The 13,727-nt window shown below is 41.5% G+C and overlaps 1 protein-coding gene across 2 annotated transcripts in view; it reads right to left on the bottom strand.

Moving 5' to 3' along the window:
* Positions 1-13,727, bottom strand: part of ext1b (exostosin glycosyltransferase 1b) — a 102,784-nt gene that overhangs the window by 6,984 nt on the left and 82,073 nt on the right. For both annotated transcript variants that reach the window (XR_010913810.1, XM_067496552.1), the window contains exons 6-7: positions 11,423-11,541; positions 7,142-7,237 (exon numbers count right to left, since the gene is read on the bottom strand). Coding sequence is in view for 1 of the 2 variants with exons in the window: in XM_067496552.1 (XP_067352653.1) it covers positions 7,142-7,237; positions 11,423-11,541 (215 nt within the window). In the remaining variant the exon portion in view is untranslated. The remainder of the gene's footprint in view (positions 1-7,141; positions 7,238-11,422; positions 11,542-13,727) is intronic.

The following is a 13,727-nucleotide window of genomic DNA, read 5'->3' as shown; positions in this document are numbered from 1 at the left end:
GAGGCGAAGGACAAGTGATTGTCAAGGATGGATTTCAGAAGAGAGACCGAGAGATCAGGAGGCCCCCGGGCATTAGCCTCAGACCCCTGAAACCAGCAAAAACCAAGACAAAACCAAAACTATCCAAAGTGTGGCCACAAAGAGATGGAACATGACCACAAACACACACATAAACAACATTTCTGTCTCCTTTCATTTTGGTGCTCCCACTGTTTATAGGAGGTCAGTTCGCATTTTACCCACAATGCATTACTGGGGCATTTGGAGAACGTCTTTGATAACAGTTGTGCACATCAGGCAGAGGGGCAACATGTCCTGCTACTGGCGTTCTTTTTTGTTTGTTTGTTTTTTACTTTGTCTCACGCGCCATCAACTCCTAAAGGAAACGTCTTTAGCGGCTAAATGCTCCAGTCAGTTGTGACGGCTGTGTATTGTTTGGTGAAAACAGTTGCTTCTTTGTGCACTAAAAAAACAAAAACAAAATGGCTGACCTGCTCCATGGAGCTGAGGGAACAGAAGATTCTTTTTTGGGGGGGTTTAATCACTATGCCTGAACCCCATCACATCCAAATAGTCATATGGTTCATGGTTAGTGCAAAAATACTCATCACCTACAGTTCTCATTCCTCCAACTTCCCGGTGCTCATGAACCATACATAGGTAAAGCTGGAGAGTGGATCCACTGGTAAAGAGAGCTTCACCTAGACATCAATTTTACAACACAAACTCCTTTTGCTTCCAATATCTATCCGTATGCATTTTTAATTACTGCTCATAAATTCACGGGATTCAGGAGAGCACCAGGAAGCCCCAGCTCAACGAAAGAGCAGCATAGAGAGAAAAAGAGGAAAGACCATATTCTGTGCTTCACTGCATGCTGCTCCCTGTTGTTTCCAAGTGATAGAGTGCTGATACAAGTTCTATTACTGCTCCAGGGTTTCCTTTCTTTTTTAAAATCAATAAAAACATATAAACAAGACACAGTGTGAGTCATGCCCCCCTACATATGGCACAAATTCACTTTATTTCTCCTGTACTGTCGAAAGCAGAATATGTATAAAGAATTTAAAATCAGATTAAACCAAACTGAAAGCAGAGAGAGTGATGTGTGGCTGGAGCCTGGTGGGTGGATGGAAAAAAAAAAAAAAAAACCCAACATCTTGAGGATATTGTGGATATTCAGACAGGAAGTGTTTGGTCTGTTGCTGTGATGAAAGGCACTCGGATGAGAAAGCAGCAGGTTTTCATTGACAAAGAGCGTTTGTCTGAGCTGGATGTGTAGGTGAACTCCCAACTATCTCCCACACAAATGAGAAACATCCCGTGAAGGCACAGCTCTAATGAATGCAGATACACATGCATGCACGCAGGCCTGGAAAGCCTGTTATTCAGCACCGCTGTGAAGGTCGCGCCTTTGTTAGAATACCTGCTCTTTTAAAATCACCACCTGTACCCAAAAGCTGTTACATTTACATTTAAGAATACTCAGTTTTGACCTCTTTCTTCTAGCAACTTCTGACATTGTCTGCCTGCTGCGTTCCTGCAGCGAGCCCCCGCTCGACTCGTTTTCTTCACTCCTGCAGCTGAGCGCAGAAACAAACACCAAGGAAAAGGCAAGAATACACTTGAGAATTTACTGTCAACCTGTCTCAAGCTTGTTATCCACTCTAGTGCTCCAAGTCATGATTTCTGTAATTGCCGACAAACTCTACTTCAGACTGCACGTTTTATGTAATCAACACACAAAAAGAAGTCAACTATTCACAAGAATCCAAATATTGCATTTCTAATAAACACAGTGCTGGGAGTGTGTAGAAATCCAGTGCTCGTTGGATTTTATTCTCACTTAACTGATAACTGGTGGGCTCAGTATGTTGTCATCATGCGCCATTATTCATGGGGAAGATTAAACTAAATGAACCGCATGTACTATTGATGTCAAAAGGGACACAAACTGGTGCCTCTTGTTTCCTGTGTTTAGACACCAACTCGCATGCGCTGACCTCCTCTACAGAGACTTTCACTTACCATTACATCCCAATATGTATAGTACAGCCATCCCCTTTTGTAACTATGAGCTGATAATGAGCGTAACTATTCATTCAATGGCAGCTGATTTGGTTATGTTATGAGTCCGTTTACAGACGTTAAACATAAAAACTATTGTTTTCAAAAAATTTCAAAACAGAAGACCATTCGATTCGATTTACCGCAGGGCACATCGCAAGCTCTAATTCAGTGCTTCGTTGTTTTTCTGCCAGTAAATAGCCCATTTAATGTGAAGATACGGGAACTACGAAGATTGGGGACATTATATACACAAGGGTCTCGCTTTTCAGAATGAAGACAAAAAAAATATTTATCCGGGCTGATGTGTTTTTAATGGTTTTTGGGACGACAACGGAGGTCAATGGCATCAATGAACGTATGAGTCCGTGAGTGGAGAAGATTCAATTTTGACGATTATTGTATTAAATAACTGATGCTGTCCTTTAAATTTTACTCTGATTTACAGATCCATCAGTTTTGTGGATTCCAACTTTGATGGAAGCATGAGCTCATTTACTAAGAAAAATAATAACATAAATATAATATGTTGCTTGTAGATATCAGAGATAGAAAAACCCAAAACAAATGACAGGTGCTTTTAATACTGTTTTAGGGGCTTAAACTGGGATAATGTGAGACTTTCTGAGCTTAAATTTACATCTATACTTCCACCTTCCTTGCTCCCACTTCATCACACACAATGCTGATGTCAGCGGGTGGTCTGGCCAAGTGCCTTCTACTTCTCCTCCCTCCAAAAATACTCCAGAGGCTGAAGGTTTTGACTGCTCCTGGTTGCAGTCAAACAGGGTGAAAGAGCCGATGAGCCTGAGTGACGGTTGTGCTCACAGATGAGGAAAAGTAGAGCGATAACGAGAGCGGAGAAGCGGTAACCTCCATCTCATTTCAAGTGTCGTCACTGCTTTAATCTCCTGCAGGCATAAAGGGGCAAACTGAACTATACCGTCTCTCTACTACACGTATTCCACTTATTTTCTACAGAAGGAATAACAGCAGGAAGTGAAAAGGACGACAACAAGACAAGAGACAGGAGGGAAGAAAGTGGCAAACAGCAAGAAAGGGAGAAGAGACAAAGGAGAGGATGAGAGGCTGGTGGTGTCTATGAACCCTCAGATGGTTTATAATGTTAGGAGTGAGACATATTAGCCTGGGGCTTCCTGGTTCTCTACAGGAATGTGAGCCCCTACAGCAGGAAACCTGCCTCCAGCACTTCAGCTCCTCTCGAAAGGACAGCAGCTGAAAGGGAGAGAGAGTAGGACCACCAGTGTGTGTGTGTGTGTGAACCATATTAAGCACTGCTGGGATCCTCACACAGCTTAAACCAACAGTCATAAACGAGCTTTTGGCTGCCAAGCCGGAGATACAAGAGAGGACGACAGAGGGAAGGACAGAAGGAGGAAACGATGGGACTTGTTGTTTTTCTTTCCTCCTGGAGACACATTTAAAAAATAGGCCTCACATATATGGTTGAACTTTTATTATTAAAAAAAAAAAAAAAAAAAAAAGGCTCGGTAATTTACCGAACAGCTTGGTTCTGTCGTTTTCACAAACGGGAGTAAAAAGTGTGTGTGTGCGTATGGACTATTTTGAGTTGTGGAATACACACTTAACGCTTGAGTGAGTAGCAGCAGGACGGTGAATGAGGGATGCAGTAAAATGAACCACAGTGCGCGCGTTCATTGAAATGAAAGAACGTCACACCCACTGCAACAGTGTGGCTCGGTGATTTAATGTTTTTTAAAATACCAGAGCCCCGGGGCACAGACTAATAAGATACAGTTTATCAGCTCATTGTTTATTTTTTCCAGAGAATTTGACAATTACCAAAATATAGAATTTACCAGGCTTATCACAGCACATGGTGATGAAACTGTGGAGAAACTGTGGCATTCTGGTATTTTTCAACCTCAGTCTCCTTTAAACTCCATAGTTTATTTTTATTTTTATATATACATATATATTCTGTAAGTGGAAAAATTAAACTGAGACTGAGGAAAATTATTCTTAACTGTGTAGAATAAAATTTAAGGAAATTAAATTAAACTTTTGAGTAAAATGAGTAATCTTAATCCTTCTGAAAATAGGAGGTAAAAGGAGTGAAATGAGGGAATGTACGCTGATGGCCGGACTACTTTTGAAATTCTGGCTACAATCCTGAGGAGATTCTGCCAAAAAAGCAAAGCAAAGCAGAGAAAGGAGAGAATGATGTGATGATGAAAAGGAAAAAAAAAAAAAAACGAATTATAAAGAGAAATGATAAAGATGAGGCGGGTGGGAAGGGTCTGTGAGTCACAGGAAGAGGATGAAAGAGAGCGGGGATGAAGAATAAAGCATTGGGGGTGTGGGGGGAAGGCGAAAAGGATGAAAACGTTCTCTCTTTCTTCCTCCGTGGGGTGGAAGAACACAGCTTGGCTCGCCACAGTAAACACAGAGCCTGTTACAACCACAACAAACCACAGGCTGTCTGGCACACACACACACACACACCATCAGTGCACTAAGCCATTTCTGCTCGCTTTTCTCAGACACAAAGCTCGACACTGAGCCCTCCCCCTGTGATTGACAGCTTGGAAGGAACCACTCGGAGCCACATGGAGACGTGAACCATAAACCCAGAGCACCGCCAGGTGACTGACATTGATGTGAAAACCACTTCCTCTGATTGGCAGGTGAAGTTAAGTCCTTGGGAGCGAGGAAGCAGAGGAAATCAGCAGATGAGTCTGATCTTTCAGAATACAGATGAGCATCCAGATCCTGCTTCTAATCCGTTTCCTCAAAAAAGCAAATATCTCCATGTGTGTCCATGTCTGGACTTTGACTTACGCAAAGAGAGGTCACAGGGACGTGAAAATAAACACAGAAACCCCTCCGCAGGGCAGAGCGTAAAAAGCCTAATGAGCTTGTCACAATAAATGCCACTGAGGCATGTTTGTGTCTGGCTGGAGGGTTAACTCGCTAAAAAACCTGTAAGTCTTAAGAGCACTACAAAAAAAACATGATAATGCTACATTGATGTGCAGAGAAAATTGGCGCCTGCTTGTAAAGCAGCATGATAAACAAAGTGCAGAGTTATATTTAGGCCTTTGCTCACACTGTAGTGCGTGGTTTTCTTTGTGTGTACATGTAAATGTTTTCCTCTGTGAGAGATTTTAGAAAAATATAAGTTAAAAGGAAAAGAAAAAAACAACGGTGAAAACACGACTCGGTGGATTAGACAATTGATTTTGGTTCATTTTGAAGTAGAAATGCACGAAACTCTCTAGTGCTGTTGCATCTCAGGTATATTTGCAGTTGTGATTATTGTATATAACTATAAATTGAATACCTGAGTATTAATTTGAAACTCTAAGGATGTGATGCCGCTATTTTCATTTTGTAGCCCAAATTCTTACTCATGAACTCCAAAAAGTAATTTACAAATTAAATCATTGATGAATTGTTATTACCGTAAATACACAAAAGAAACATCAAACCTCGCATTTTCTTAAATAAAACATGCACATGTGCGTGCTGTGCATATTTATACTGTGTATTACATCTCTGTTTATTCCTCCAGAGATATTGGTGTCTTCACTTAAATATTTAGTTAGTGTTAAACGTAGGAATCAACCGCATTAAATCCGTTTTTAAAAAGCTACTACGCATATGCACTTACCTATTATGGCTCTTTGTCTTTCCTAACAATATGCTTTAGTCTTTTTCTCAGTGTATATTGTTCCCATTACTGAACTTCAATTAAAACCACCCAAACTGTCTTTTAATGAAATCTCTGCAGCACAAATCGAAACTCATTAACTCCCAGAAACTCTCAGACTGAATCAAAAGATACAGTACAGTGGCTTTACAGTTTGAGCAGTGTCATTAGAAATGATAGTGGTTACGCCTCTGAGATGAGATGAGACTGTGTGTGTGTGTGTGTGTGTGTGTGTGCATGTGTGTGTGTGCGCGCACGCATCTTTTTTTAATCAACACATACTCTAGTTTCCAGATTAATTGTGCACCTCCATCACAGTGTTGTGGTACCTGGTGGCTCTGTTGATGCCTAAATGTTCCTAGATGTAACTTTTTTTTTTTTTTTGGTTATGTTTAGGTCACCCTGTATAGAATGTATCTTCTAATCTGTAAATAAAGTTTCAAGAAAGTAAAAAAAAAAAAAAGAAAGTTTTCCCTGGCAAGTGGGTAAACAGAAGCCATGAAACAACGGAATGGCATCGTGAATCTCCAAGCCAGTAAATTCGGTGCCAAGCTTGCAGCATAAATATAATGACCTAAAAACAGACAGAATCAAAAGACTTTAAAAACTTTCCTTGAGAAGCAAGTGCATGACTTGTGCCTAAAGCTGCAGACGCAGGCAGCCAAGGAGAAAAAGTATAAGCCTGCTCAAGAGGAGAAACAACATCTAATCCAATACAACCAGAACCTCCAGCAGGAAATGAGGGACATTCACCTGAAATTTAAAGATCAAACTGAATTGGAGGATAAATACAAGAGAACGAAGGCTGAAACAACAACCGTGAGCCAGCAAAATATTGTGTGGGAGCAGAGGGTAAAGGATCTCCTGCAGAAAATGTCACGGCAGGATCCCGTGGAAGAACGATGCAGAGTGAAGAAGCGTGAGAGTCAAGCGCTGGATCAACACACCATCAGTCTGCAACAGCAGATTCAGGAGAAGAATGAAGAAACCACGAGAACTTGGTGCAACATGATTAAGACTTACAAACAGTACAAGATAAACCACAACCGCAAACTCGAATGCCAGGGTCCAGGAACTGATACAGCGGGATGAAAAGTTAAATCCCCGGTTGGAGAAATACTTGACTGATGTAATTTTTTTAAGGCTGTCACAGAAATTCAAGGAGCTTCAAGAAAAGAACAGTCAACAGAAAACTGCTCTGTGAGTACAAGGCAATGAAATCAGCTAAACAGACCACTGATTCTGTTCTCCGTCAAAAAATGTTGGACTGCACTACAGAAACAATTCAGTCCAAATCACAAGAACTCACTGGATTTCTGTGTGTGTGTGTGTGTGTCTGTGTGTGTGTGTGTGTGTGTGTGTGTGTGTGTGTGGGCTCACCTTATTCTCCCCCTCAATGACGATGACAGGCACTGAGGTGGCGGGCCAGCGGTGCTTTGCTGGAAGAGGCTTGTCACAGTTCCACAGGACAATAATCTGCAGGGAAGAAGGGAAATCTCATTCATCATATCTGATCAAAAACTACTTGCTGCACACTCCACAGATTGTTGCTGAATCAAACTCACTGAACATATTACGTGGCATGTGAGCAGAAAACGTCACCTTATCAGAGGCCGGCTGAATCTTAAAAAGCAGAAAGGCCAATGGAGGTGCTAAAATATTTTTAGTTATGTTTGCAGAACCAAATCACATTGTCAGGTTGTCATTTCTACTACGGCATGTAGCTGAGCACATTTTCCAGCTCATATGATCTCCAGGCTCCAATCATGTCACATTTCGCATTAGGTCTCCAACCATAGTCCTATCATGTTTCGTGTGACTTGTAAAGGGACATTGTCACATTGTCAGGTTGTCATTTCTACTACGGCATGTAGCTGAGCACATTTTCCAGCTCATATGATCTCCACGCTCCAATCACGTCACGTTTCGCATTAGGTCTCCAACCATAGTCCTATCATGTTTCGTGTGACTTGTAAAGGGACCTGCAGGTCAGCTGACAGGGTTAACCTTCCCCACTCACTGTGCTATGAGAGTAGACCTCATTAATGCTTGATGAGAAGCGCACACACACACACGCCGACTAGTCTCTGACCTTACACACATTTACATGACATATCTTGTCTTGTGTTGTATCTCATGTTAAACATCCTACATTTGATGTGGATTTGGGGACATGCAGCATGTTTCGATCACGAGGAGCCGCAGTTATTGTACTAGGGCAGGGAATCAAGATTTGTATTTATGTGCATTTTGGATCAACCGCAATATTTTGCATTTGAAAAAGTTTTTTTCCCAGCCATTCCAAAACCAAACACATGAGAAAAGCATAGATTCAACAGTGTGTTTATCTGCTATAACCTCAGTTACGTGTCATTATGTTAATGGACCTATAGCTTAGTGTTAGTTTCAAACCAAAACTTAAAGTTTCATTAGACAAATACATTTATTTGTTACAGAGTTGCAGGTTATGTAAAAACAGTGTTTCTGCTTGTGTTAATGGTTCTGTCCTGTTTTTACCACTAATTTAATAGGTTTACTTAGGTTAACGTGATGATATTTTTTCACATTATTGCAAAATAGTATTCTACAATCAACCTCTCTCATAACATCGCTCCATTAGAACTGTGTAGATACTGACGCCTAGAGCAGCTTTACAACTGATCTTAATATGAAATATTTGGCCAGTTATTGTACAGGTGAGAAATAATGTGGAATGTAAATCCTACTTAACACCATCCTGAATTTAAAAACGTAAAACCTTTAAACCTAATGTAACTGAGAAAAAAAAAAAGATTTCCAATGATTTACTAGTTTGGTTGTTTAGGAGCTTTGCCTGGAGCTGTAGTAGCACCATCTGCCATGTTTTCACTTCCAGCTCCATTTCCATTGTGCATTCTGCATTATGGGACAGTGGTGTCCATCAAAAGCCACATTCAAAAATGGAGTATTTTAGAATGCGAGCTGGAATTTTTGCAGCCTGTGGGCTTAATACGGTTATGCCGTGTTAGTATAGCACTTTTTCTCACAATGTCAACAAAAACCAATGTTTCCATTGTTTTTGGGTGATAAGTAAAGCAAAAAAAAACATGTCATCGGTTTCCCATCCTGTGGTGTTCAGCTGCTGCGTCTCAACTAACATCTGCCCTACTGGAATGTCCTTGAACAAGCCAGTAAATGAATCCATTCCAGTTCCACTGTGCAGAGCTGTAGCCGACGTCCGGCAGACATCCCAGATGGAGGCAAACCACAAGAATTTCCCTGCAGGGATCGATAAAGTTTCACATTATTCTGACATTACCTACGTCACCCTGCACCCTGGCTGGGCCTGCCAAATTATGAGCTACAGTAGGAGCCATTTGGATTGTCTGTATTAAGGTGTACGCGTGTGAGTGCAGCAGCTGGGTGTTAGTGGAGGGAAATACGTCACAGCTGTTTGATCAACTGCAAATCGCCTAACAATAAATACACATCAAACTCAAAACAAGCGTTATTCATTAGGCAGAATGCTGGTGACAAAGTGCCAGTGCAAAATGACAACAGGTATACAATCTGGATCCCACTGTCACACACACACACACGCACACACACACAGGCCTCCACTCCTCTTTGATTAGAAAGGCAGATGGCATCTCTGTCAGCTCACCAACCCTCTCAGGGTGCTGATGGTGGTGTTGTGTATGAATGCCTGCGTGTGTGGAGGAGAGTGGAGAAGAAACTGTTGGTGTATCTGCAGCATGAGTGGGAAAGAAAAAAAAACCCACTTCCCTCAAAGTGCGTGTGCACACACTCGCACACACCCGCAGCAGGAGGTCCACTGTGTCAGAATGCGCCTTAAAAGCTTTCTTGCATCAAATTTAGCCTTCTTCCACCCTCTGTGTTCTTTCATTCGCTCCCTTCCATTCATTTATTTATATCCTTTTCCTCATCCACTCAGCCCAGCACCAACCACCGCTTCCTCTCTCCTCTCTTCTGTATGCTGAGAGTGGAAGAGAAGACCCTGGCTGTGTACCTGGCTCTCTGCTCCACATGCACAGCCTGAAGATGGCAGAAACTAAAGCACCTCCGTGAAAAAAAATAAGAAGGTCGCAGAGTGCGCTCATTTAACCTGCTATTATGAGAGAATGTTTTTGGCCGTAAGCGTGCCGGCAACAGGAAGTATGGTTGCACAGAGATAGGGCTGGATATCGGGCCACTTGTTTTGTATGGACTCAAAGACGTTTGCACAGATTTTTAAAACCTGTCACGTAGTGGCAGATGGATTCGACTGCCTTCTTAGATCTGTCATAGGCGAAAAAAAGGACAACAAAACAACTTACTGTTGTTTTTAATGAAACTTTTAAAAAGGGTCACTCAACCAGTTTTAGACTCCAGTCATTGGAAGAAACAAGACATGCGAACCGAACCTCTGCTGCAAAATTATAAAGTTTAGAATTTCACTTTCCAATTTCATCTTCCAAGCAGTGACAATCAAAAGAAAAAAAGAAAAAAAAAACCCAGTTTCTTATTAAATGCGTGAGCGAGCGAACTTTGATTTTTAAGAAAATGGCGTTCTATTCTCCTAAAAAATGCAGAACATGATACACAGAACTTTATGAAGCTTACATGTTTGGCTCAGCAGGGTGAACACTACCTTATGATTTCAGAGGCTTCAGTATAATCACGGGAAATAAAAAGCTATTGTTAAGCTCTAAATGAACTACACCACGGTCGCATGACTTAACTGTCAACAGCACTAAACTTCCAATATGTAATTTGATTTAGCACGCTGACTTTCTTCTTGTAGCTCGTGATCCTAAGTTACAAAATCTGCGAGGCTGTTAAGGCAGATTGGTGAGTGGACGAGTCTCAGCATGATTACGTCTCATGTTCCTGACAACCTCTTTAAAGATGTTTTTAAAAAAAAATAAAAAATCATAAATGGAGGTTTCACTTTGTGTTTGAGACATTTTGTGTCTTTCTGTGATTGTTGTGCATCTCACACATAGGAGTATGCAGAGTTGCCAACCACTCACATAGACAGTTTGGTGCATAACTACATATGTGCGAGCATCCCACCTACATAAAACACACACATGCATATATTCTGCCAATCCAACAATTGCCTTCATGCAGATAACTCACCACACAGCTCTTGCTCCAACACACAATCACAGGTGTACACATTCATGCACAGCATTCACAAGGAAACACATCCCTCCTACACAAACCACAAAGTTACTTAGTCATGTACTCTGCTGGCCAAACAAACAAACAAAGACACACATACACGCCCACACGCACACAAACAAACAAACAAACCGGCCATCGGAGAGAAAATTCCATTTCATTTCCCGAACTGCTATAGAGTAGGTAAGGGAATCAATACTTGCCGTCTCCAGCTGTGCTGAAGGGGGTTTCGCTGCCATGGAGACAGATGTAGCACCACTACAAACAGCCGCTTTAATTCAATTCAGCACACACACTCGCGCACACACACACACACGCACACAGACAGGGTGGAGGATGAGCTCTGCTGATGCTGTGGTTAAGAGAATGCGATTGCAAAACAGCAGTTTGAGCCACGTAATGGAGCACGATTTAGGGAGTCATAAGGTGGAGATCGATGGTGGAACGCGGGGATGCTGCAGTGAAAGGTTACACACACACACACACACACTTTACCTGTGCACAGTACTGGGACTTGGCCACAGCCACCAGGAGCTTGAGTATGGGCTGGGACTGGGACACCAGAGGGGAGACGGCGTGGATGACTGCTGTGAACTTCGGGCAGGGCTTAATACCTGAAACACAACCAACAGACAACAGTCAATTATGCATTTTAACAATTTCAAGAAAAAAAAAAACCCGGCTCAAACAGAGCGAGAGCCGACTGTCAGTCGTCAGTGTAATTTCTGGCTCTTTGAAGAGAATAAAGCTGGACTAGAACTGAAGACTCATTTCCAAACACTTCAAATCTATTTTGAATGAAAGACGTTAGTCGCAATGAGCCTGTCAGCAGTTCAAAAATATAGATGATTTAATAGTCAGGGATGTTCGTTTTTCAAGGCAGTCTTAAAATATTCAACAACGTTAATGTGTTTTGAAAATGCCAAATCTCTTGATCGCTGAATATTTCATTTTGGAAACTCTTCAACTGTATCTGCAACCCAATGAACAGATGACTAAGTGCTGATGTGACTTTAAATTCAGTCTGACTTGATGGTGGAATAGAGTAATTGAGGCTGAAAATGAGCAGGAAATAGGATATTGAGCAAGACAGAGCATAGAGGACGTTAAACTTTTCCTAATTTAAATCTAATCTTACCCAAACCAACAAAGCATGGAGCAGAGGAGATAGCATTAGAGAAGTCGTCTCACCACCACTGAGAAACTTTTATGATGAGGAATATGGTGCAGTCTTAAAACTTGGTAAACTATCCTTGTGATTTTTAATGAAAAAGTGAAGAGTCTGCAGAGTTTTAAACACCTGGGATGTAAATCTGTAACAAGCTCATAAACAGACTTGCATGAAACATTGAACAAAGCAGAATTACTGTCATGCAGCTTATTTTAAATTGTGGACGCGCATGCTTTCTTTCAGCCTTTGGCACAGGATTCTCAGTGGCTTTCACCATCCTGTATCTGCACATTACATTTCTCAGCGGCTAAATGACTGCAGCAATACAACAGGCTATTTTAGACCATTTAAAACATACAATGACACCGATTATCACAGGCTAAGCTATATGGCCAAAAGGGCACGTTTATGTGTACTTAAAGGACTGTATGGTTTGGGACCCTCAGATTCAATTCAAGGTCTTCATGGTACTACAGCGACAACATGCTATCGTGTTACTATGTGAATTGTGAGGGAAAAATTAATTAAAAATTAAAGGTGAATGTCTAAGAAGAAAGACTAGGACAGGACTTTTTAAATTGAACTGCACTACAGGTTTATAGAGCCCACTGGATACATAACGTTATGGGAGTTGTATTATCATTATTATTATTATTATTATTATTATTATTATTATTATTATTATAGGTAGACCTATTGTTAGCAGCTTTAAAAACCCAGCACCCTTTGGTTTTTGGTGCTTCGTTAAAATGGAAGTTTGATTTAAAAAAAAAACAATCTCTGCTCCTGCTGCGTGTGTCTCGGTGTTAATATGCATGATGTGTGAGCTCGCGTGTGTCTTATTAAGAAAACAAGAATAAGTGTCACTTGGAAACAAACTTTAATTTTACTCACTTATCCATCACTAAGGAGCCTAAAAATACATCTATGTGTAATTGCTTCCTGCCTGACAAAAAAATAAACCTGCCTCCACCTTAATTCCTGCCTGTCACTTTAATATCCGTTCATTTTAATATCAGATCTTCACTTTGGAAACTCCATTAACTGAATTTGTGGGTTTGCGCTGTGATCCTGTGTCTTTCCACGTTGATGTTCGTCCTCATGATGGTGCTCTGTGATGAAGCGAAAAGTCAGAGGCTCCTGGGTCACGGATGTGTGGCGAGGTAGAACTGAATGCTGCTGAACCGTAGTGGGAGGAATTAGCGTTGCCGCAGCGACAGCAGCAGTAGCAATGCTGACTCAAAAAGCGATGATGGACGGGCTGATGTGTCAGCAGCACTAATACAAACATCCGTCAAAGGCCCATTCCGCCATTCCACTTGCTGCTAGACACAGCCATTCAAAGAGGGCAGTACATCAAGGGTGAACGCGGCATTTCTGCTGTGCACACAAGGTCCGAAGCAACAGCTGCAGCTGGACAGAATTCTACAGAATTCATCTTTTACGAAAACGGGGACTAAATATTTGACAGCAGAGTGATGGTTGATGGGAAAATCTTTGGTAAAACTTTTCCAACCAACCTTTATGGATCAGTTCACTGGTACACGCGTGTGTAGAAGGACTATTGCTGTTATGTAACGGCACTTTGTACAGTTTATGATGCATCCCCGCTGCTGTGTTTGTGTGAGC

The sequence above is a fragment of the Channa argus genome, chromosome 1, assembly GCF_033026475.1.
Source record: "Channa argus isolate prfri chromosome 1, Channa argus male v1.0, whole genome shotgun sequence".
NCBI lineage: Eukaryota > Metazoa > Chordata > Actinopteri > Anabantiformes > Channidae > Channa > Channa argus.
This window is presented reverse-complemented; position numbering and strand designations above follow the sequence as displayed.